Source organism: Gouania willdenowi, chromosome 16 (assembly GCF_900634775.1).
Source record: "Gouania willdenowi chromosome 16, fGouWil2.1, whole genome shotgun sequence".
Classification (NCBI taxonomy): domain Eukaryota; kingdom Metazoa; phylum Chordata; class Actinopteri; order Blenniiformes; family Gobiesocidae; genus Gouania; species Gouania willdenowi.
Genome location: NC_041059.1, coordinates 17,022,149 through 17,047,298, shown reverse-complemented (window position 1 = coordinate 17,047,298; position 25,150 = coordinate 17,022,149). Strand labels below are relative to the sequence as shown.

Below are 25,150 nucleotides of genomic sequence, written 5' to 3'. Positions count from 1 at the left end.
CCAATTGGCAGCTACGGTGCAGAAAGGACATCTGCTCTCTCCAGCCTCCTGGTGAATAGAAAAAACAACAACCAACACACTCGGCTTACTTTTTGCCCGGCACACTTTACTGTATCTTTTCATCAATATGTCTGCATCTGCACAAAATATTACAAAGTGGTCTTTTGCAGAATTTTCATAGGATATTTATATTTTTCTACTACAGTCTTTGAGCTACAAGTGATTACGTGAGCCTCACCTCCTGATTTATTTTACATGAAAACCCTTCAGATAATTGGGCTGCTTTGTAACCTCACATTAAAGTATAGTTCTCCATCCGTGGACTGACTCCTTTCTGTTGGTTTCCTAAGCAGAGTGAGCAATATTGAACGCGTTTTGTTCGTGCTCAGCGGCCCAGAATAACTCGGTCATTATGGTGGCTAAAGGGACAGGTTTTGAGTTTGATTTCATGACGGTAATATAGCCCATGTGTGTCGGAGAAGAAAGCCTTCAATGAGGACATCTGTTCAATGCGGCTTACAGTTACAGCCCATGTGATTGGGACAACCTGTGAACACCATGAACCACAGCCTCGAAACTTTTTCTTTGATGCAACAAGCAAAAAACACTGGAAAAATAAATTCATCAATTAATTAAACAAAAATGAATTAAATAAATCCAATGGATTAAAATCTCTTGTTTTGCCTATCCTGCTTCCTAGGGGAGGGGTCACCAACCTTTCTGAAACTGTGAGCTACTTCGTATATACTGTATAGTCCAAAGGGTTATCAGTTATAAAATCACTTCTTGAATACTACGTTTTCACGGTCTTGCTATAATTAGAAGGTAAAATAATAAGGAAGGCTAGCAGTAACTTAAAAAGGTTGGAAATGTTTAAGTTTTAACATGCAACACATTATTTCATCTTCCTATTTTAATAGCTTACAACAAACAACTTTTAACTGATCCTATAACATGTAACATTTGCAACAATTATGTGATATTTTACGGGAAAAAAAAAATATTGTATGTATATCATATTATATATAACATAGCACTGATCACACAACAAATCTGCAGCACTTAAAAACATTGGTCACAATGTTTTTTAGTGAAAATAAAGATTTAAAGATGCTTAATTTCATACTAAAACTTAACAGGTGCAGCAGTATTTAACTCGACTAAGTATTAATTACATTTTTCATAAATGTATTTATCTTTGTGAGTTTGAATCCATAGAAAGTAAATCAGATTTTTTTTTATGGAGCTCATTGGTGACTGCATGGTGCTCCTGAAGACCCTTTACATGGTCCATGCGGGCTACCTGGGGCCCGCAGGCCTTGTGTTGGTGACCCCTGCTTTAGGGAGTATCACGCTGACCTTTAACATCAGACTCTCAGTATATGATCACTTGATAATTTGTCACTGGAGGCAAACATGTGCCTCAAACATGAGCCATCCATGCAGACATTATATATTTCACACATCCAGCCACTTTTAAAAGGGAAACAAATATCATATCAATAGATTCTCACTAAAATAAAAACTTCATTTAGTTTAATAAATATATATTTATATATGTATGAAATGTGTGTTGCAATATGAGTGAAATGTAATGAGTACTTCATCATAATCAGAGCAGATTGGACTGCCAGTGTAACATTTAGTTGGTCCAGCAGCAGCAGCAGCAGCAGCAGCAGGAGATGCTGTGTGTGTCTGAGAGCAAACGGAGAGTTTCAGTTTCCATCTGTGCGGCGGAGCGCAGGGAGGACGGTACGTGCGTTTTTATTACATACTCACATTTTATCACTGCGTGTTTTTAAAGTTGTCTATTTTCTGTTTTACAATGAATTATAAAATAATAACGATGTCTATAATAATAATAATAATAATAATAATAATGATCATCATTATTTTTGCTCAGATTATTGTACCGATACTTTTACTTTTGGTTTGGGAGAATGTGTCAGCACGTGAAATTTCACAAATAAAATTCAAAATAAATTGGTTTGAATTAGTTGAAATTAATGATAATTATGAAGGCTATATTATTTTAAAAAGAGCTTATTTAAACACAATAAATAATTGTGCCCCTACATTTTACGCGTGAGTTGTTTTATTTTATTTAACTCTCGTGTTCTATACGTAAAGGTAAGTGTGCGTAAATCCAAAAAGGCGCTATAAGCAATTCCAGAAACACAGGAATTAATCAGTGAGTCCATCTATCACGCTGTATAATAAAGGAAGCGACATGGCTTAGGCAGATGATGTGATGAATAATCCCTGGTCGTTTTAATTAACTTTTTCCCTGTGCTGTAATGACCAAGCTGGTCAACAGACCCGGTCAATAAGCATGTTAATATCAAACAAATAAAACTGCGGATGATTAAAAACCTCCTGCGTTATTAAATTTGAAATTCAAATGAAATTTATGCTTTCAGTGCCCGCTGCATGCTAATAGGTCCAACACACACAGTCCCATGCACGGTTTTACGCACGCTGACTTATTATGTAACATGGGTTCCTTCCCGGTGTGTCTTTTATTTTATTTTATTTATTTATTTAGTTATTTATTTTTACTAAATGTCATAGAATAAAGTGCGTAAATGTTCTACATTTTATTCTCATAAACTCACTTTTATTAAAAGCGGACTGATATACAACACAAACGCAAATATCCCCTGGAGGAAAAAAAAACAAATAAAAAGTCAACACGAATTTGCTATTTTCAAGTCAAATTTCTAAGTCAATTGCGTTGACCTCTCATTATCTTCATCAGCTGTTATAGACTAATAGAGACTTTTAATAAAATTAATACCCCCACCATGCTCCAGATTTAATCAAACCTGCCAAGATAATTGAAAACAATTACAGCAATGGGGAAAGTTTGAGAGGATGTAATGGAGGTCGGAACAAAGCAGCTTTTATGCCTTGTGTAATAGTTTGTGTATATTAACTCTGGAAAAAAAAGAAAGTTAAAACAAGCTAATTTTCTGCAGGAGAAAGTATCAGAAAAACTGGAGATAGATAGATAGATAGATAGATAGATAGATAGATAGATAGATAGATAGATAGATAGATAGATAGATAGATAAAGATTCTTTTTCCATGTTTACCACTTGTTCAGGAATATAAAATAAATAAATAAATGTATTGAAGCATTCCACTAAAACGTATAAGCATTTTTATTTTTAAAGTTGGTAATTAAAACCATTCACTTGTTGCACATTATTTTATGATTAAGGCTACATTAAAAAAATTAAATTTAAAATGTATTTCTAAAAAAAAAAAGTGTGAGGCTTTTCCACCTGCAACATTTGACGTGTGCTTGGATTTGATTTCAAACTTGTACAGAATCCTACACCAGACATCGACATCCTCCCATTTGAAGCATTGTCACATCTGCAAACAGAAAACGAGCTTTTATTTACAGTGTGTCGATGGCGCGCATTGGAGATGTAAATTCTTCCATGTCGCCTCTCTCTCCGTCCACCAACTGTTCGCTTTCACCTGGCACCAGCCATCCTGTCTTTCTCCAGATTTATGAAATGTGATGTTGTGTAAAATTCAAATAAGTAGCCCCCTAATTCCTGCTTCCTAACTCCTTCTCATTTAACTTCACCTTCCTTCCGCTGTCTTTTTTTATGAGAGTGGGGGCGGAGGACCTGTCGGAGGCGCGCTATTGATGACCTCACGGTCGGTGCGCGGCCCCTGATTGGCCGCCCGTGCGGCAGCGGCACTTCAAAGCCGGAGAGGAGCCTACAATTGTAGAAGAATGGGCGGAACAGAGCATTGTATTGCACACCTCTAAAAAAAACAGAGCTCTGATTCATAAATATAAAAAGATCCTCTGAGGAGGGCAGTGTTTTTGTGTGATGGCAACTTCACTTCTAGGGGTGAGTGGAAGGGACTTTCTTACTGGTTTAATTAGTTCTTGTCATTGTTCTGCGGAGGGGGATTAAATTTAGAGCTCTTTGCAGAGACAGTGGTTGGGTGTATACTCTGAGGCAGAGGCTGCTTAGAGGGAACCAAAGCTCTGTAGACCATAGCTATGAGTCCGTCCTGGTGCTGAAAACACGCAGGATCTCTTTTGCATGTGTTTGTGAGCCCCGTTTTGTTGCGTTTTTTCGCGTCTTCTTTGTGATTGTCCAGGTAGGAAGTGGTGATTTTATTTTTTATTTTTTTTCAACCCTAAAGAAAATCTAAGTTATTGAGTAGTCTATCATCTAAACTAGAAAAAGAGTGCATCTTGTGTAATTCTTTGTTTTTATTGAAGTGTGTACAGTGTGTTGTAATGCTGACCAGTCACTCACAGCTTTTCTTGTCCTTGCAGGAGGAGCCGAGGTTAGGATCGACTCCTTTAGCCATGTTAGCTGCAACATGTAATAAAATAGGGAGTCCCAGCCCTTCACCGTCCGCTATTTCGGATAATCCAACGTCCTTTGGGAAAGGCTTCCACCCCTGGAAACGAGCCCCGGCCAGCAGCTGCAGCCTCGGATCCGGCCTGTCGGGCTTCGGGGTGTCCCGGAACGGATCTGGTATCCCGGACTCTTTCGGCGCCAATGGCTCCAACGGTTCCAGCGCGTTCTCCCTGACGTCCGGTACGTCGCCCGGCTCTCACTTTGGCAACGATTATTCTGTTTTCCAAGCGTCCGTTTCCAATAGCTCCCAAGAGCCCAGCCACCAGCCGGTGTTCATCTCCAAGGTGCACACCTCCGTGGACAGTCTGCAGGGCATCTACCCCAGGATGAGCGTTGCGCATCCCTACGAGTCGTGGATCAAGTCGTCCCATCCCGGCATCCCCACGGGAGAGGTCGGTACCACCGGAGCCTCCGCGTGGTGGGACGTGGGTGCGGGATGGATAGACGTTCAGAACTCTAACGGAGCAGCACTACAGACATCCTTACATTCTGGAGGACTCCAGACCTCCTTACACTCTCCTCTGGGCGGATATAACTCGGACTACTCCACTTTAAGTCACTCTGCGTTCAGCACGAGCCCCTCTCCACACCTGTTGACCACCGGGCAGCATCTGATGGACGGTTTCAAACCGGTGTTTTCTTCGTATCCGGACACAAGCCCCTCTCCGTTAGCGGGAGCAGGGGGCACTATGCTCTCCGGGGGTCCTCCTGCCTCCTTAGCGGGGTCCCCACGGTCCTCAGCCCGGCGGTACTCAGGGCGAGCCACCTGTGACTGTCCAAACTGCCAGGAGGCGGAGAGACTAGGACCCGCGGGCGCCAGCCTCCGGAGGAAGGGTCTGCACAGCTGTCACATCCCCGGCTGTGGGAAGGTGTACGGGAAAACGTCGCACCTCAAGGCGCACCTGAGGTGGCACACGGGGGAGAGGCCGTTTGTGTGCAACTGGCTGTTTTGTGGGAAAAGGTTCACTCGTTCCGATGAACTGCAGCGACATTTACGCACGCACACCGGGGAGAAACGCTTTGCGTGTCCGGTGTGTAACAAGAGATTCATGCGCAGCGACCACCTGAGTAAACACGTGAAAACTCACAGCGCGGGAGGCTCCGCGGGCTCTGGCTCCGGGGGCAGCGGAGGGAAGCGGGGAAGTGACACCGACAGCGAGCACAGCGCACCGGGCAGCCCTCCCTGTCACTCCCCCGACCTGTTACACCCACCCGAGTCAGCGCAAGGAGTGGGTCTGAATAGCCTCTAAAACAGTGAAGTTGTGACTCTGATGTGAGTGTTTGTGATGGTGTGGTCCCTAAAAGACATGATAGAAGACATACGGTGTGTGCGTAATCCTCCGTCCTGTTTGTTGTCAAATAACGAGAGAAAATCGGTCTGAGGCTTCCTTCGAGTGTTCAACTTGACTTCATAATGTCACAGACATCCCATCAGTGAGAAGTGTGGCACACCTGAGCAGTACTCTTTCTCAACTATTGAATCCTGATATTCTTATTTCATTATTTTTTAAAGACACATAATAATTATAATAAAAATAAACCAAGGATCTGTAAAAGTTGAGCTACTGCTGTCAAACATGAGTTCAAAACCAAACACTGGCACTTTATTATCGAGCAGGGGGAGCTGTTTTATTGTCACTGTGTGGGTATAAACTGCTCCATACGATAGGAAAAAAAAAAAAAAAAAACATACCTGTAGAAGAATAACTGTGTGGAGTGATGTTCATTTTTATTTCTTGAATCCTATCAATTTGATATTGGAAAGTGTAGATTATCATCCCACATTGCTATTCAGTCCACAGCCTACACTGTGTACGCCAAGTTTGTAAAGTAGGTCAGACTCTTTCTCTCTTGCCTTTGCTGCAAAACGTGTTGTACATATTGAGAAATGTAGGTTAGAATAAATACAGACCAATGTAAAGGTGAGCAATGTATTTGTCCAGGAGACGATTTTGTATAGTTATTTCTAGCTGTACATGGACACTAGTAAATATTTGAAAATATACGGATATGTACTTGGATTTTTTTTTTTTTCTTTGACATGATATAAAATGTATTTGTGGGGGAATTTATATTTAACCACCAGTTTTCTTCTTGTATTTTAGGGTCTATTGTTTAGGCGCACTTTGAATTTATTTGTAAGGTCTGGGAATCATTCTACTGTTTACCCACTGGTTTAATTTAAATAAGCATGTTGTAAAGTGATTTTAATTTTACAATGATTTTTCATTTTCGTCTCCGAGATTGGCTTTTTGTAAGCCACTCAATAAAGTCAGTGTGAACTGCAGCAGCAGCAGCAGCGGGTCGACTCAGTTTGTTTGAATGATTGAGTCGATGGCAGTCTTTTTATTTGTATATCCGAAAGAAAATGGGAAAAAAAAAAAAAAAAAACATAAAATAACAGACAAGAAAAAGTTAAAAGATGTGTTTTATAAGTCTTTAAATGGAATATGGACACAATGTTTTTTTATTATGTTATTTAAAGCCTGCAGTTTTTACTGTTTCCTGCGGTCAAAGCGGAGGCCCGAAGCAACACCAGGGCCTCAGCCTGAAAATATTATTAATAAAAATGAAATTAGTATATATTTAGAATTGCAAAAATAGTATTTATATTTGCAAAAGTAAACAAATAAAAATGGTTATCATCAGGTGTGTTAGATTTGTATCCTATAATGTTGGTTTGAATATATTTAAACTTGACTTCTTAATTATAAATGTATTTTTTGCTTTTACTTTTTGTCCTTTCCCCTCTGGTTTTCTATTCATTTCAATTTAGGCGCTGAAATAAGTGTTTCAACTACATTTATACAATTCCAACCTGACTTCATCATTTATCTTTTATATTTCATCATGCTAAATATTGTAACGAATACACACGTAAATGTTAAATAAAAAATATCTGCCAATAAAACACTTTTTTTATATTAACATTCGTATAAAAGCGTTTAGAAACAAACCACAATTAGGAGATTATTATTGGTTATATATATATATTTATTTTTTTGTCTACTGTAAAAACAAATTCTCCACTAACACCAGTTTTGATTTCGGTTATGTTGGAAAAATTTCACTTCTAATTAACTTTCATGCAATGTCGTGCACAATAACTCATTATTTGTCATCCAAACTGCAGTTGAAATGTAATTAAAATCCACAACGACTATTCTTTAGACTCTTTTCTGAGATCTGTTAACTTCATGTGTCCTTAAAACTTGTTGACGGCCTTAAAAATGCAGCTTGGTTTATATAGCGCCACCTAACGCATCCAAACGAGGCCCACTTTTATCCATCCGTGCGTCAGTGATACAGGGGATTTATTATTCAGCTAACCTATGAACTAATACGTTTTTGATTTTTGATTGATTTATTTTTATTCATCTTCATCACTTTGATGCTTGTTGTATTTAATAAGAACCATTGAAACAATAGCAGTGAACCACATGTGCAGAGCTGCTGTCTGTTACCCACAAACAAGGTTCTGCAGGTGATTTTGCTCTTTAGAAACAGTTAGTCCAGTTTGAATAGAATAGGGTTCGGTTAAAAACTGAACATTTAAACCATTTGGATTCAACAATTCACAAAATCAAAAACCAGTGTCTCCTCCAAATGTTTGATAGAAAAACTAAAATGTCCCTAACTATAAAAACACCTGCTTCATTTTCTCTGTGTAATATCTTTGCTTTTCTCCACTTATTTTGATTATATACAACTTTTAACTAAATCAACATGTGTTTGTTCATTTATAGTTGATGTTCATGTTTTGAGCATTAATATAAAAGGACAGATATTTGGATTTGTAACGCCGTGTATGCACAAATCAAATTATCAAAAATATTTAAACGTGTGTGTGTGTGTGTGTGTGTGTGTGTGTGTGTTTTGTCTTTGCTCTAAACCTCAAAGATGAAATTACTTTTGTAGTCAGTTTTTTTTATTTGTTCTATGAAGTTAAATGTAAAAGCAAGATTAACTATAAGCCAATCAATTGCCTCCTTTTTTTTTTTTTTTTTTTTTTAGTTGATTACCTTAAAAGTCAAAATTTTCCAGAACTTAAAAGGTTTGATGACTGGCTACTTGTTCTTTTTGATAACAGTTAAATCTAAGTGTTAAATGAATTAAGTTTACTTTTGAAATAATCCTTATTTGAAACAATATGACTTTACCATGTAACACTGTAACTAAGTTGTACTTAAGTTGTGTTAAGTTATGCTTACTAATAAAAATATACTTCCATTTACTCAAAAATTATTAGTTAAAGTTACTCAAAAAGGAAGAATATTTTTTTACACCAACTTGACATAATTAAGTGAGTAGAACGTTTTCCATCACTTTGAGTATAAACTACTCAATCTATTTCATATACTTTGAATGTTCGGATATACAGTATGTTTCCTTTAGAAATGACGTTTGATTTTCTGGAGAGAAACAAATAAAACCAATCAAATCACGAGGATCATATTTAGCTATATAACCCCAAATGCCACTTTGTCATGAATTACAATATATGAAGCTGTCTAAATAATTTTCAAATGTCCAAACTAAAATCAAAACAAGAACAAAAAGTATGCAAATTCTTGTTATCTCGAATGCCAAATACAACACACAAATTAAAAGAAATGTATACAGCTGATAGGTTTAATATGGGCCTAAAATTACATAACACATACATAAAAAAAAACAAAAAAAAAACATCTACACTTGACAAAAACTTAGCGGAAGCATCCAAAATGTCTGAGAGACGGGGCCTGGCATCATTCACGTCATTAGCACCTTACCACGCTGTTGTTGCATCACTTGGGCCTCAAAGGGAAAGTCCTGGTCTCGATTCAGTGAAGATGGCCTCAGGAAGTGCACACATGCCAGAATGAGGAGAGGGAGCTGCCAACTGTGGATGAAGACCACAATACACTTAGAGCACAGAGGTCTCCCACAGCAAAACTCAGCTCTGATCCAATCATCAAGAAAACAATACAATATATATATATATGTATATTATGCAAAAAAAGAGTTGGATTTATAAATATACTTTACTAAGAGGTACCTGATTTTTTCCTGCTATTTAAACTTACAGCAGAATGATAAAACACAAGTCCACATTTTCCCCATGGCTATTTTTCAGTTTAAAGCCACCGACCGAGAAGGAATCGTCAACAAACCAGTACATCTCCTGGTAAAGGACGCTGACCATGTTCCAAAGGTTATATAAGTAATGAACTGTAATGGCAGAGGTGTCTTTATCCAATGCTTTCTGTCAGTTTGCCTCATTTCCCTCACAGGTGGTGTTTCACCCTCTGTGTGGGGAGCTCTGGGTGCTCTGGTTTGGGTGGCACTGGATTGATGATATTTGTGTAGGTCAATAAAACAAAGGTCAGTTTGGCCATTGGTTCAGAGTGAACTGTTTTTCTATCAATCATTTCTTTTTTTTTTCTCCTATCGATCAATACATGTATTAAAGCCATGTCTGTTGTTTCTTCATGTCATTAAAATCTCAGTATCTTAAAGTAGATTCAATATAATACATTAATCCTTTGAAAAAGGCTAAAGAAATATCTTCAAAAACATCAAAACAAACAAAAGTGCAGCTCTTCAGCCACAAAAGGCCAAACCATGAATATGGAAACAGAATGGACGTAATAGAACTAAATTCACTCTCAATGAAAAGCTCCAATAACCTCCTAAAAAAATTATTAAAAACATGCATGAATATGTGTTTTAAAAACACAAATAAAAAAACCCAAAAAACAAAATAATGAAATTAAATGTAAAGGGTTTGCACCATCTAAACTAAATCATTATGTTAAATACTTAACTGCAATAATTAAAAAAAAAAAAAATAAATAATTTATATACATAAATAATAAATTAATTAATGAAGTCAATAAACAAAAACAAAACAAAAAAGGGGGAAAGGAAAGCAAAGGTTTAAAAGAAACACATGAAAAGAAATGGGGGAAAAAATAAAAATAAAGGGTAAGTGCTTGAAATTTCAATGACACAGTAAACATTATTTATGGTTAAGGTCAATGTTTTTTTTTGTTTTTTTTACTGATGTCTATGTTAAATCCTTCCATGTTTAGTGTGAAACAAAACCTAATAATAAATAAAGCGTGCCAAAGCAACAAAAGTACATTTATCTCAATCCTTAACCTTTTTGGGGCCCATGAGCAAGGCCCCTAAATCCTCAGTGTGACCTGTGGGCGGCGCTGTGGCCTAAAATAAGTAAAGTGAGAAGTTCAGACCACAGTGGCTGTAGTGTGCAGTGATTGGATGGACAAATGGCGCCTCCAAGTGGTAGGATTTTGCAACTGACCCCTGACAGAACCAAACAATAGCATTTTTTTCTTTAATGCCTTAATAATAATAATAATAATAATAATAATAATAATAATTATTATTATTATTAATTATTATTATTATTATTATTATTATTATTTTTTTTTATTTATTTTATTTTATTTTTATTTATTTATTTATTTTTTTTAAATAAGTGTCTATATCGAGATCTTTTATTATTAAAATAAATCTTAAAAAAATGTTAAAAATCCATATTAATAGTTTGGCTAAGTTTACTTCCACATTTGAATAAAACATCCAGTCACAAAATTAACAATAAAGTAATTTATCTTACACTATTCAAAGTCTCTTTGTCTGACACGATGTATGTTTGACATCAAACTTCTCCTATTGATAACAGAGGGCTGCTGTGATGGCTGATATATTGAAAGTCATCAATCTAGGCCTGTGTAACTGGCCTGTGTGGGTTGTGCAAAAATATTAGGCAACATCAGCCATTAATAATCCATGAAACTGAGACAGACACTTAGACCCACATCTTTACAGCACGACTGTAACAGAACAGAAGAACTTTAAATTATATTTAATAGAGGACATGAAAGTGTTACGCTGAACAATAACAGACATGAAATATTATTTACAACATTTATAATCTCCTCAAGAGGGATTAGTTATATTCCTGGAGAATTCCCTGTGAATTAAGGCTTACAGTAAGAAACCACAGAAACAGCTCCAAAAGGATTAATGTATTTCTAGCATGAACTATAATAATAATAACAACAAAGAGACAGTCATCAACATCCTCCGCCAGGTTAGTTGTCATTATAACTCACAACCTTTTCCTAAATGTCCTAAATCTAAGAACTTAGATACATAAGAAAATATCATCACATCAGAATATAAAATTACTAACTATCTTAAACGGTTTCTGAGAAAAGCCGTCCCCTTTGAAGATTCCTCGAACAGGGTAAAAAAAAAATGGAACAAGGGCAGAAACGCCGGAAAAAATAATTCCGCGCCTCTCATTTTCGAACTCCATCAAGGTATTGATATCCTAAAGCCACACACCGAATTTGGTTATCGTATCTTAAAACGATTTCTGAGAAAAGCTGTCCCCCTTGAAGATACCTCGAACAAAGTAAAAAAAAAAAAAAAAAAAAAAAATGGAACAAGGGCAATAAGTCCATAAAAAATAATTGCACACTTCTCATTTTTGAACTCCATCAAGGTATTGATACCCTAAAGCCACACAGAGAAAAGCTGTCCCCTTTAACTGACAGAGCTCAAACCTATATCCCCCTTCTACACTTTGTGGCATGGGATAACAAGTCAGGTTAAATACACAATGAGTGAGTTTTCTCCTCAGAATCAGAATCAGAAATGTTTTAATGGCCAAGTACAGTTTTTAGGACAGTACAGGGAATTTGTCTTAGTAGTCGGTGCACGAAACAAAGAAAACAAAGAAAACAAAAAACAAAGAAACAACCCAGCAACAATAATAATAATAATGATAAATATAAAGGATGAGGGATAAATAAAGGATAGATAGAGAATAAAGGATACATATATAAATATACATTGCAGCTGGTAATGGCTTCATGGAGGTGGTGATCGGAGGGGGGGGGGGGGGGGGGGTAATTCAGTTATATCTACACAGTTATTGGTGCAAAACCTGTATTATTTCACCAAACCCCATCAAAAAAAAAATGATAATCTTATTGAAGGTGTGTTAGAGTATTAGAGCATTCATTTGATTTAGTATTATTGTTGCTGCAAACATGGCCACTGGCTTAATCATTGGAATTACAAGAGCCCTACGAGAGCCCTAACATATACAACCTATGGTAATTGAAAAAGCAACCTGACGTAACTGAGTCAAATTTCCAAATGATTGGTCAATTATGAATCGTGAATCGTGTGGATTTTCTAAAATTTTAGGAAATGATGAAAGAAAGGGATTTTTTTATATCAATCCAGATTCTCTCCAAAATGTAATGGCGTAACGTTTATATTTGGTTACAGTATGGCAAAAATCTCTTTAGCACTTTTGACATTATCCTGAAAACAGAATAAATAACAAGCAAATAAATAAACTGGTGAAAATATTACCTTCTTGGTGGTAGTAATATAATCTTTCTGCACCAGCATCTCCTTGTTAGTTTACTGAGACATTTTGGACAAATTCATGCTGACAACTTTGTGGCAACAAATCTGGGTTTGTGTGTGTACTTAAGGAGGCTGCACAGAGAAGAATCCAGAAATAAGTGGAATAGTAAGCTTGGGATGAAGGAACATCACCTAAACAGTCTGGACCTCAGCTCTATACCATACTGTAACTGTGAGCATGTATTCATGTTGAATATCAGTGATTGAGCTATTAAAAAAATGCAAAGAATATGGAGGTAGATTTGTGTATTTATTATTCAATAAAAAAATTAAAAAAAATTCAATAAAAAAAATAACTTCAATAAAATAAAATAAAAACATTTTCAATCAAAAGTAAACTTTTTTTGATTGAAGTAAAAAAAATATATATATATTTTTTTTAAATTTATTTTATTATTGAATAATAAAGACACAAATCTACCTCCATAAAAGAATGTTCAAATTACCTCAACACTTTTTATGGAAAGTCTTCTCAGAAAATAATCCCTTTTTTTAACCTGCATATACGTACATCTAATTTCATTGGCTCTATTCTAGTGAATGGTATGTTAATTAACCACACGTGCAGGTAATTAAAAGAGGCGCACGTTCAGCATTATTAGCGCTGGTAAAGAGATGAATAAACGTAAACTATAAGTTACAAATGTGAGTGAGTGTCTGAAAAATACCTCTTATCGAAACCACAGGTGACCTCCTCAGTTTCAGGTGTTGTAAGACATACATAAACAAACTGTTGCATTCTGGGTACTGTAGTTCATTTCCAGCTGAGGGCGGTTCATCGCTGGCCTTTGCGTTGCATTCAAACTTCCAGTCCCAAAATGCCCTGAGGTGGAGAACAAACAGAGGTGGGCGGAGGATGCGGTGCGTAGTTCGGTGAGGCGGAGGTAAATCAGCTCTAGTTCTCCACCAGTGAAGCGGTGCTTTGACCCTGGATCAGCCTACAATCACAGGACGGTGAGATCACACTTTATGTTTTATCTATCCTGTGAATATTCTGTTACTTATAACCTTATATGTTTTATATAGACACAAAGTGAGATCAGGGTTTTTAAGTGTGTAACTAACTACACGGTGTACACCTGCTTTAAATGTTGGTCAGTGAAGGTGAAGCTGTGGGATTATCATTATACATTTTAAATCTGTGCTCACTTTGTTTGGATTATGTGGGAATAAAATACATTTATCTGTAATAATCGTGTTATTATCAACAAAATCACTGTTAAATCAGTGTAATTTTAGTTAATTACAAATACCAAACTTATTGGGTTAAAATGAACCAATAATTATATGACAATAATGTATATTATTTACCTGTATATAGACAGTGCCACTTTAATCACAACAGGAAGCCCTCAGAATGCTAACCACTGTGTCATAGGCTTGACACGACCAACCTGTTTTTGTGCAGTGGTGGAAGAAAAACCACATTATTAATGACTGACTCACTGTGACATGTTCTGAATGGGAAGTGTCATTTTACGCCAACACTGAAGAGCTCAAGCGTCATTCCAAAGTTTGGAGTCGTTTCATGTAGCAAACGGAGGCGCCCTGCACAAACCCTGGGGCTCATTGTGCTGAAATGTGTTTGTGACACAATGACAACTTCATCGGACCCAACATTTGTAACTTAAAAAGTTGGGGTAACACCTAACCTCAAGTTTTATAAATAAGGCTGGCATTGCGCTGTCATTATCTGTCATTAGCATGAATAAGATGTCATGAAGGCTGTCATTAAGTGTCGTTCACTAAATAATGACACCTTTGGAGCTATGTTGGCCTTTTTGGGGTTAGGTGGAGGGATCTAGTGGGGTTAAGTAGGGTTCGGGTTAGGTGGGGCTCGGTAGGTTTAGGGTTAAGGTTTGTGCGAGGGTAATGAACACTTAATGACAACCTTCATTACACCTTATTCATGCCATTGACAGGTGTCATCTCATAATAATGTAATTCAAGTAAAGTGTTACCAAAGTTAATTTCAACACATTGTGTTCACACAGTGTAACCCAACATTTCATGATCCTCATGTGACAACTTATTATCACTTATCTTTGTCCATATTTATTCTTCATCTCTACAGATGAAAATATGGCAGCTAGAAGAACTCGGTCTATTCGTCGTGGAAGCCTCATGCGGAGTAAATCTGAGGGAACACTGGTTGATCTTGATGACTTCACCTCAACAAGCAATAATTTAAATGGTAAGATTCTCAACAGCAAGGAAAGACAGGGAGGGCCTCAAACCTGCTGGTGATCTGACTAATCTCTCACTTCTTCACAGGTGGATTTATACCAGAGAATAAAAGATTTCTGCTTCTACAGCCAGAAACCACTAAATCCTCTCAGATTAAAAATCCATTTTGGAGCAAATTATCTCAATCAAACCCTTTCTTGGATGAGATTATAAAGTCCAGCCCAGATAAACCCCCTCTTGACACCATAGATGGAAAACAGGTTGTACAAAAACAAGAAACTACTAATAACGACGATGCCGTTAGCACATCTTCAGATGAAGGTACAGTGGGGAGATTTTTGGAGAACAAACACAAAATCAGCAACAAGTCAGGGCGATGGAGGAGTGCCTCAGACATCCTGGATGATCTGGAAAGGAAAGTGCCAAAGCAGGATAACAGCTTCAAACCCCCTGAACCAGTGCTTAATCCAGATTTTGAGTGGCTAAAAAATGACAGAGAGGCCTATAAAATGGCGTGGCTGAGCCACAGGCAGCTGACACGTTCGTGTCTGGATCTAAACCTGATGAGCCAGAGCCCCGGCTGGGCTCAGACCCAGGCCACCAACTTTCAAGTCATTTCTAAAATAAGCCACAGTGGGGGCTCAGTGCAGCTACCAGAGTCAGAAATCAGCATGCATGTTCCAGAAGGACATGTTCTTCCAGGAGAAGTTCAGGAAGTGACTCTCAAAGCGATGCTGGACCCTCCCCCTGGACTTAACAATAACTACATGACTACAATGAGTCCGCTTCTGGAGGTGCTCCTCAGCAACATCAACACTAAACAGTGTCTGTCCCTGCAGATGAAACTATCAGGAGAAGTGAAGGATGATGCTGTGAGTCAGGTTATGACCACTCTGTATGGATTGGTGTCCAATAAACGAGAGGGACCTTACGTCAAAATGAAAGACTGTTGCATCCGCAAGAACATGATGGAGATGAGGCTCCAGGACCTGAAGACACACTTTTTTGTGATTACTGTGGCAGAGGCGTCTGCGCTGGAGGCCCCTGCTACATCAGTCTGGGATTACCTCAATCGCCAAATCACTGTGGCCGTTTACGGCCCCCGGTACATCCACCCCTCATTTAAGGTAGTGATAGTCGTCTGCTGCCAGGAGGAAGTTCCATCAAAGCTCCCGTTTTCAGATATCTGCAGAGGCAACAAACATCTGCCTCCGCTGGTGCTGCAACTGTGGGGAAAACACTGTTTGAAACCAGACAAGCTGAGTGACCTGCTAATTGAAGTCGACATCGCCGGCTCCATTTTTAAAGTTAAACCTGAAGACCAGTGGAAGGAAGTGAGGCAAAGCCAACTGAAAATAGGGACTGTTTTGCATCTTCCTGTTGCATTGTCTTGTTCTGTTGGTACAGAAATGACTGCTTTTAGGCTGGATTTACAAGTGAAGGAAACAAACACTTCATCCATCACACATTTCCAGGTGCCTTCCCCGCCTTCTGCACCCATCAGATCAGATAAACGTGCAACGAGACAGGTGGAAAAGAAGGTCGAGTTGGTAAAATCTCCATCTATTCCTGAAGACTGTGTCCCAAATGTACCCATATTCGCAGACAGACCAGTGAACCTGCAGTGGTATGGAGTAGCTCTTAAGTCAGTCCTGCGTCAGCCGCGTGTGGAGTATCTTCTGGAATACTTTAAAGGCGACACAATGGCTCTGCTTTCCAGAGAGACAGTGAGGTCTGTGGGAAACTCGAGGGTAAAGGAATGGTATATCGGATTTCTCAGAGGGAGGATTGGTTTGGTTCACTGCAAAAATATCAAGCTCATCAACAAGGACCAGGTGATCGACTTTACCGCTGTCCAAGTCACCACGACGGCCCTTTTAGACAACATGACGCTTCCCTTTAGGAAGCTCACGTACATGTACTCTGCTATCCAGACAATGGTCACTGAGGATATAACTAGCTGGAAAAGTTTTGCAGATGCGTTGGGGTACACAAATCTGTGTCTGGACACAATCCTGCGGAGGCACGCGGAGACGGAGGGCGAGAAGGTGGCCTGTATTCTGGAGAAGCTGAAGGAGGACTGTCACGCGGACATCAGGAAAAAGTTCCTACATGAACTAATAGTGGTAAGTTAAGAGAAAAGCTCTAGGAAGAGAAAAACTTTGCATCTTTAAAGGTATTTCTGAGTCCTTGAAGTTTAAGTGAAGGAACTCGTTAGCAGGAAAACAGCTCAGTTATTTGGAAATTATTTGGATTTGAACCATCAGATATGCAGGTCAGTGGAGGAAAAGGCATTGCTTAGTGCGCCCTAAGAAGACACACATGCTATCCCTTATGAAAAAAAGCCCAAAATGGCCCATCATATTAAGATGTCCAGCCCTATGTGTGATCTCTCTATGGTGTTTCCTACCTTTTTGTAGGCTGCAATAGATTATGTTACTGTAGTTTGGATCAATTACACATGGACCAGTTATGGATTGATGTCTTTTAATGGTTTTGGAAAGATTTGTTGGCTCACTGATTTTAAATGATTTCATCTGGTTTTCACTCAACTGAAATAAAGTTGACATAGAACCTGTCCTGTATTCAAGACAACCCAGAGATAGTAGTAAGCACTGCAATCTTAACTCATTTCCATTTAGAGCAGTTGGTGAAGATAAAATTGAGGTAATAGCCCCAATGTGAGTTTGCATTCCCTATACATTCTCATAGCAAAGAACTAATGATATCTGGGCATTTTATTATGAACATCTAATGTCTGTGGCAATCATCGGTAACACTTTACTTGAAGTTTTATACATAAAGGCAGACATTACGCTGTCATTATTATGACATGGCACCTGACATTAGCATGAATAAGGTGTCATGATGGCTGTCATTAAGTGTTGTTTGTTACCCTAACCCTACTAAACCCCACTAGATTCCTACACCTAACCCATAAAATGCCAACATAGCTCCAAAGGTGTCATAATTTAACGAACGACACTTCAAGTAAAGTGTTAATCATCTAATGCAAGGGTCACCTTCGTGACTACTATATTCATTGTCCCCTGAGGAAATGCATGATGTGTTTAGGTAGAGGTTTAGTTATTTCTATGAGAAACCTGTATGTATAAACTATAACTATATGAATGGTCAATTCCTGTATATATTTATCAACACACACTGATGTGTGGGGTTTTGTTTGTCTTTAGCTTAAATGTAAGTGGCAGTAGTTCAATAGCCATAGGCGGATAGGTCTACTCTTACTTTACTTAGATGTCTGACCCCGACAACAAACAATGTGTCTATGTTTGGAAGGATTGCATTAGTCATGGGAGAGTCATAGCATTGTGTATATGATGACTCGTGTTTAGCTCTGTGGCTTTTTAAGCTCAAAAAACGAGACACTCAAAAGATTGTACAAAAAGATTGTACCTCCATTTACACATTAGCTAAAATAAATAGGATTCATTTTGTTTTGTATTTAAATGATGCTGTAACGTTGATCTCAAATACCAGTTTTAAGTATAACCACTCACTCCTTCCCTCTACCACCACCATTATACTTGAGCTCCACGCTGGCTGAATGGATTTCACAACGCAATAAGCATAATATACACAACTGTAACATCACATCTCACTCTCACTTTAAAGCAGTCACTTATTCCCCACCCTTTCCATTTCCTACCCTGACTCCCTCTTCCCTGTTCCCTTCCCCCTCACCTAGGTGTAACACTGTAACTTCAGAAAATGAATATATTGTGATTGACAGATTATTCATTTTAGTTTTAAAGTGATATGTGTGTGTCTTCTCTGATCAAGGGCCTGTTAAAGATGGACTCTGTAGGTCTCGTGGCAAAGGTCATTCAGAACACAGTGATACTGTCCACGGCCGTCGAGCTGGGAATTCGATGGCGAGAGCTTGCTGAGAAGATAGGAAAACTCTCTGGTGCTCAAGTATCTGGCTATGAAGCACCACATCGAGGCAAGAACGGAGAAGTCAGCCCTCAGGTTAGTGTCAGAGAATACTCAGAGAAAAGGAACCAAATATTGCTAAACTCACATCAACGTCTGTGCCTCTGTTTCAGTCAATGTGGAAGCCTGCGTTTGACTTCCTTTACTCCTGGAGTCTGCGTTACGGACACAGCTACAAGGACATGATCCAGGACCTTCACCTTGTCCTGGACAAAATGAGAAACCCTGTCACCAGACAGTGGAGGCATCTGACCGGAGCACTCATCACAGTCAACTGCCTCGACATTTTCAGAGCCTCTGCTTACCCAAACAAGACAACCATAAGATGAATGCATTAGTATCCACTACATCCATCCTTTCTTTACGATTAAAAATCAAATAATTGAAGTATAATTCAATTCTGTCAAGTTTGGAAACATTGAAGGAAAACATTCATTATGGGTTCTAGTTTTTTTGTACAAATACAAGATTAATCAGAACAAATTAGCATCGATTTGCTAAAGAAGGGAGCCTTAACTCACTCAAATGTTTCCTTAATTTTCCTTGAATTTTTAATGGAAATTGACCTGCAAAAAAGAGCTCCACGTGCACTCATTACACGCATTTTAGCTTCCATTTCCCATTATTTACACTTCCAGCACACCACAAGTAAGGAATAAATGTTTACTCAGTGTCTGATATCACTCGCCAATGGAACAAGTGCCGAGAGAAGAAGCTAACTAGTGTTATTCATGTTTGGACTGTGAGTTTTGTATGTAACTTGTAGCACTCTAAAGTTTTGTTTTCAATATGTAAAGCGTAAAACCATGGTGATTGTTGTTTATATCTGTAAAAGCATTTTTAAATGTAGTTTTTATTTTTGTTTTAATGTCAAGGGAAACTATTAATGTGAACAGTGCCGCCTAAAGTCTGAGATTTGAAGCACTGACATGTATATGTAATATTTCAGCTTTTAAACAAAAAAACCAAAGTAAAAATCATGTGGTCAGAAACTTAATAATGAAACTTCTTTTGGTGGTGTTGTTTTTTTTTACACATTCCAACTCTGTTGTATTACTGTAAAGTTTCAGAAGTGCACACAGTCAAGAATTTATGAAGTTGTACATTGTATTTATACGTTAACTTATAATGTGATTGCAGTGTGTTTTTGTGTTGATAGCAGGTGCTTGGAGTTACAAGAGCTACATGTGATAACCTGTGATACTGTCATTGAAAATGTAGATAAAATTAACTAAAACGTACTCACTGTCCTTTTTTTTATTATTATTAGGGACAACAGATGGAAATTAGCCTATGGCTATAATCTGACATATTTACATGTGTTGAATGTCCATTGATATGTACTGTCCCTACTTAAAAAAAAAGAATAAATTCAAAAAATGAAATACAATTATTATACAAGTAAAATGTACAGTAACAAAAGGGTAACTACAGCCATATAAATGTATGGATTGAAATGAAGTTTAAATTTTTCATTGATTTCTCAGAGTATTTGCTTTTCCTGTTTGTTTAAGCCAGTTCCACCTGAGAGTGTTGGTTCTAAACAGATTTAATGTCTACCCAGCAAAATCGTAGCTGGATATATACTGTACGTACATACATCAAACTGTTTTAGAGTCTTACAGAACATTGGGTTACAGAACAGTTTCTTCACAGGAAACAAATATTAAAATAAATGCACATTACTCCAACAACAGTCTGCTATGTTTCACAGATTTCAACTAGTTTAAGGTGCCGGTGCTTTGTAAATTAACATGTACTTAAAACTGCATGTAGATTATAATACAAAATAAGACTTTGACACAAATAAAATCGAAATGCATTGAGCTGCTGAAAACACAGCCTTAACACAACATCCATTAAGCTGACCTGCAAAGTGCTGCACTCACTGGTATTTTTAGCCTGTGTTCACCCCGTCCCTCATTAGGAAACAGGACAAAGGTCCTCTGTGTCACTAACAATGGGTGATGGTTGCCTGAGAAGAAGCACTCGGTGTCAGAAACACTACCCAGATTCCTGCTTCAAGCATCTCCTTCATTATATTGAAGTAATTAAATACTTTCAGATTTTTTGTTGTTGTTGTTAATGTTGTTGTTGTTGGATGAGCACAATAAAGATTAAATTATGTTGCTTGAAAGACAAAAGTGGAATGATGTGAGGTGTTTAAACATTTACACTTCAGTTCACTTCTGAAACATTACACACATAAAAAAAAAATCTGATTAAATAATTACACATTCTGTGTAAATCACAGCACTGGTAAAACATGGTAAGTGACCTGTTTTGTGGAAACGTGTCAATAGAAATTAAGAACATGACATCAAAAATGTAAGTAAATTGAAAAGCCTTGATTTGAAAAAAGATTGACATCTGATTTTTAATAAATGGGAAGTTTGATGATCTTATTTACACATTTCAGCCCTTTTGGATTCTGCCATCCTAACTTCAGACACTTTGTTTACATAAATTGTCTGTTACTGTTATTCATTGATGCAATAAACCTACACATTAATGGAATAAACAGCTCTTAAACAGATCACCAAATACTAAAAATGTGTGCCATCACAGTTTGTGCATTTATTGTTGAGTTTTTTTAACAGTACACAATTACTACAAAGTTCTACACAGTTACTGTTAATTAAATGTTCTGTAATGTTTCAGACCAGGCATTTGTCACATAATCTCAAGTTTCTATTGCTTTTTCAGACTTTGATGATATAAATATTGCCATAATTCACTGAGCTAAAACATCTTAATCCTGATTTAAGCTGCTTGTTCTGCAGCTGTGATCTTAGAGTTATAAAGAGACATTTTCACATTATAAGTAAACTAAAATGCTTTCAGAATCAGAATCAGAATCAGAATCATCTTTATTCGCCAAGTGTATGTTGTACACACGAGGAATTTGACTCGGTCAACTGTGCTCTCTCCAATAGTGAAAACATTCAATAATAAACAATCAACTAGAAAAGATGATAATAAGTATAAACATAAGTATAAATATAAACAGTAGTTAGACTAGAATGTGCAAACTCGATAAAATAACAAGATAATAATAATAATAATAATAATAATAATAATAATAATAATAATAATATAAAATAAAAAATAAATAAAAAATAAAAATAAAAAAATCATTTTTGCCAGATTCTGTTTGTGTAAAACTTTTATATATATATATATATATACGTATACTAATGGAGTGTTTCTATGAGGTGCTGCTTCCGATGACCTTTTTGACTACCTAAAATTACATTGCCACTCATGACAGAATTATGTGCACAATTTGAGAATGATGAAGTATTTAAAGTCACTTGTAAAAAAAAATTAAAAAATTAATAAAAATAAAGTCAGTCACTCTGTTACAGCAGCACTTGAATAATACTTGTCTGATTCTAATGAATTTAATCTGACCCCCCCCCCCCCCCCCCCCCCCCACCCATCCCCCCCACCCCCCCCCCCCCCCACACACACACACACACACACACCAGGGGATGGCGCCATTGCATCAACACCAAAATATGACTTTTTTTTTTTATATATAGCTGTTCAGTTTTGGGAATCCTATTGTTTCTAATCTATATTATGTATTGATACTACAAACACACACACACACACACACAATGACTGTAAATGTTCTTACTATTGCCTTTGAGTTCGTTCCCACAGTTGTTGTGCAAACAAATAAAGATGTGAGATTATAAAGTGATTCAATGAGAATCACAGACTTCCACACACTGTCACAGGCTGCTCATCCTGTTTGTATTCCTGCTGTTATGAACTCCAAACACTTTATCTCCCTCTCTCTGATTTCTGCATCTACAAATCACTGCTGTGAACAGAAGCATTCCTCCGTCCTCCAGGGTATATAAGGCTTCATTTGGTTTGCCTCAGTGATATATGTTGAGGGCAAGAAGTCATTTAGTTTTCAATTTATTAGTCTGCTGATTTATGCGTCCTGCAAAGGTAGTCAGTGTCTCCCCTGCTCCCCATCCTCCACCTCCTTACAACTCTAAATAATTGCACTCATAACGTGATAATAGATGATGTGAAAGAGGAAAACAATAAGAAAAATGTACAAAAAAACTCAGATTCATAGTTTTCAAGCCAACACCTAATTTATCCTTTGAGTTATTCCTGAAAGGTTAAACACTGAGATCATAAGGCAAAGAGAATTAGGAAAAGTAATCAGTGCAAAACATTAAAAACTGTTTTAAAATGACTGAGTTCAATAGTCTCACAGACAACAGCAGTGCAGTACTGTTAAAGACAAGCTGCTTTTCAAAAGACACACCATTGTTAGTATTCTGGATTTCTTTCACGAACACGTGTAAACCAAACAAGAAGACATAGACATCAACATCCCCCGCCAGATTGGTTCTCATTATAACTCACAACCTTTTCCTAAATGTCCTAAATCTAACTTAGATGTATACATAAGAAAATATTATCACATCAGAATATAAAATGACTATCTTAAACGGTTTCTGAGAATAGCTGTCCCCTTTGAAAATACATCAAACAGAGTAAAAAACAGCACAGGGCCAATAACTCTCAAAGAAATAATTGAGCACTTTTCATTTTCAAACTCCATCAAGGTATTGATACCCTGAAGCCACGCACCGAATTTGGTTATCGTATCTTAAACGATTTCTGAGAAAAGCTGTCTTTTTTTAAGATACCTCGAACAGAGTAAAAAAAAAAAAACCGAACACGGGCAATAACTCCGGAAAAAATACTTGCGCACTTCTCATTTTCGAACTCCATCAAGGTATTGATACCCTGAAGCCGCACACCAAATTTGGTTATCCTATCTTAAATAGTTTCTGAGAAAAGCTGTCCCATTTTACTCAGAATTATGGACGGACAAACCTACAGTATATCCCCCTTTCACATTTTGTGGCAGGGGATAATAACAACATGAAGACCATTAGTTGGTTTAAAGTCTGGATTTTTGTTTCTTTTTTGTGGGAGTGGAGGGTGCACCACCGTGCCCCGAACCCTGAGGGGATGTCAGCAGCTCTATAAAAGCTGTACTGGTTTGTAGTTTCCATTTTTAGCAGGAACTGTTTGTGGTGTGTGTTACAAGGTCTCGCTTGTAGCCCAAAGATCAATGCTTTTCTCCTGACTAAGAGCCTGCTTGGAGCCGCTTCCCATGACCACCGCTGGGGAGGAGGAAGCTGACTTACCAAATGACTCACACAGGGAAAAGAAAAAAGGACAACCTGGAGTGTTTGGCAGTGTGCAGAGCAGCTTTGTGAGTAACCCCATCCACATCCTGGGACACCTCACAGTGATCTCACTCTCACTTTTTCCATTGACAACCTGAACACAGTTCTGTCATGGCAGAGCGTTGCGATGAAGATCCAGTGGAGTTTGAAGATGCAAAAAAATGCATCAACATTTTGCCATAAACACAGAAATCTGCACCTCAGAGCAGAACAAAATTCTTGACTATCGTGTAACAATGATGACAAAGTGTTTCTCCACTCTACCCCAATCATCAGGGGACGGTTTGTCTTCATTGATGTGATGTGATCCCATCCTCTCTCGCAGTTAGAAGTTTTGTCAGGTGTACCATGCATGATGGTGTGGAGGAGGTCTAAAGAACGTGTCTGCTGATAGGTCTGATGTACCAACCATGACACTCCCCAGTTCGTCAATAAGCTGAAAACCAGATGGAGGGGAGCTGGGAAAGAGACAAGGGAATGTGTGGGATTGCAGCAAAACACAGATACAGGAAGTCCACCATTAGCTTCCTATTGTTTAAAGTTATACCTCTGCACTTTCTACATTGGAAACAATTACATTGTAAAACAACAGGAGTGCAGACAACAACGTTAACACAGAATACTTCACGTGCAGAAAAATGTATTTATTGTTCAATTCAATGGTTCGATTGTCGGACAATGCAGGTATTCCATTTTATGTAACAGATGTGAACCATTACCATAGTTATTTTTAATCTGAGGTCCTTTCTTAAATCCCCTGTAGTAAAAGATTGTTAAAAAAACAAACAATTGAAGAGCAAAAAATACTTTCTGACAAATCCAAAAGTATATCTCTTGAGTCTCTAAATTTACCTGATCAGCAAGGCCAGTGTAACCCTAATGCTGGTAAATCCTGAAAAGGCCCTAAGTGTGTTCCTC

The 25,150-nt window shown here is 37.7% G+C and overlaps 2 protein-coding genes across 2 annotated transcripts; both read left to right on the top strand.

The window, feature by feature from the left end:
• Positions 1-3,766: 3,766 nt before the first annotated feature.
• On the top strand, positions 3,767-24,387 carry sp8b (sp8 transcription factor b). Its single transcript, XM_028470933.1, has 4 exons — positions 3,767-3,875; positions 4,313-6,740; positions 18,442-18,444; positions 24,377-24,387. The coding sequence occupies exons 1-2, from the start codon at positions 3,855-3,857 to the stop codon at positions 5,648-5,650; spliced, it is 1,359 nt and encodes a 452-aa protein (XP_028326734.1). The 5' UTR covers positions 3,767-3,854; the 3' UTR covers positions 5,651-6,740; positions 18,442-18,444; positions 24,377-24,387.
• macc1 (MET transcriptional regulator MACC1) lies at positions 13,683-20,242 on the top strand. Its single transcript, XM_028470932.1, has 5 exons — positions 13,683-13,811; positions 14,932-15,051; positions 15,132-17,170; positions 18,849-19,037; positions 19,115-20,242. The coding sequence occupies exons 2-5, from the start codon at positions 14,940-14,942 to the stop codon at positions 19,328-19,330; spliced, it is 2,556 nt and encodes an 851-aa protein (XP_028326733.1). The 5' UTR covers positions 13,683-13,811; positions 14,932-14,939; the 3' UTR covers positions 19,331-20,242.
• Positions 24,388-25,150: the final 763 nt, after the last annotated feature.

Coding starts and splice junctions, on each gene's coding strand:
- sp8b (XM_028470933.1), top strand. CDS start 3,855: ATGGCAACTTCACTTCTAGGG. Junction 3,876..4,312: donor TGGCAACTTCACTTCTAGGG/GTGAGTGGAAGG, acceptor TTGTCCTTGCAG/GAGGAGCCGAGGTTAGGATC.
- macc1 (XM_028470932.1), top strand. CDS start 14,940: ATGGCAGCTAGAAGAACTCGGTCTATTCGTCGTGGAAGCCTCATGCGG. Junction 15,052..15,131: donor AACAAGCAATAATTTAAATG/GTAAGATTCTCA, acceptor ACTTCTTCACAG/GTGGATTTATACCAGAGAAT. Junction 17,171..18,848: donor TCCTACATGAACTAATAGTG/GTAAGTTAAGAG, acceptor TCTCTGATCAAG/GGCCTGTTAAAGATGGACTC.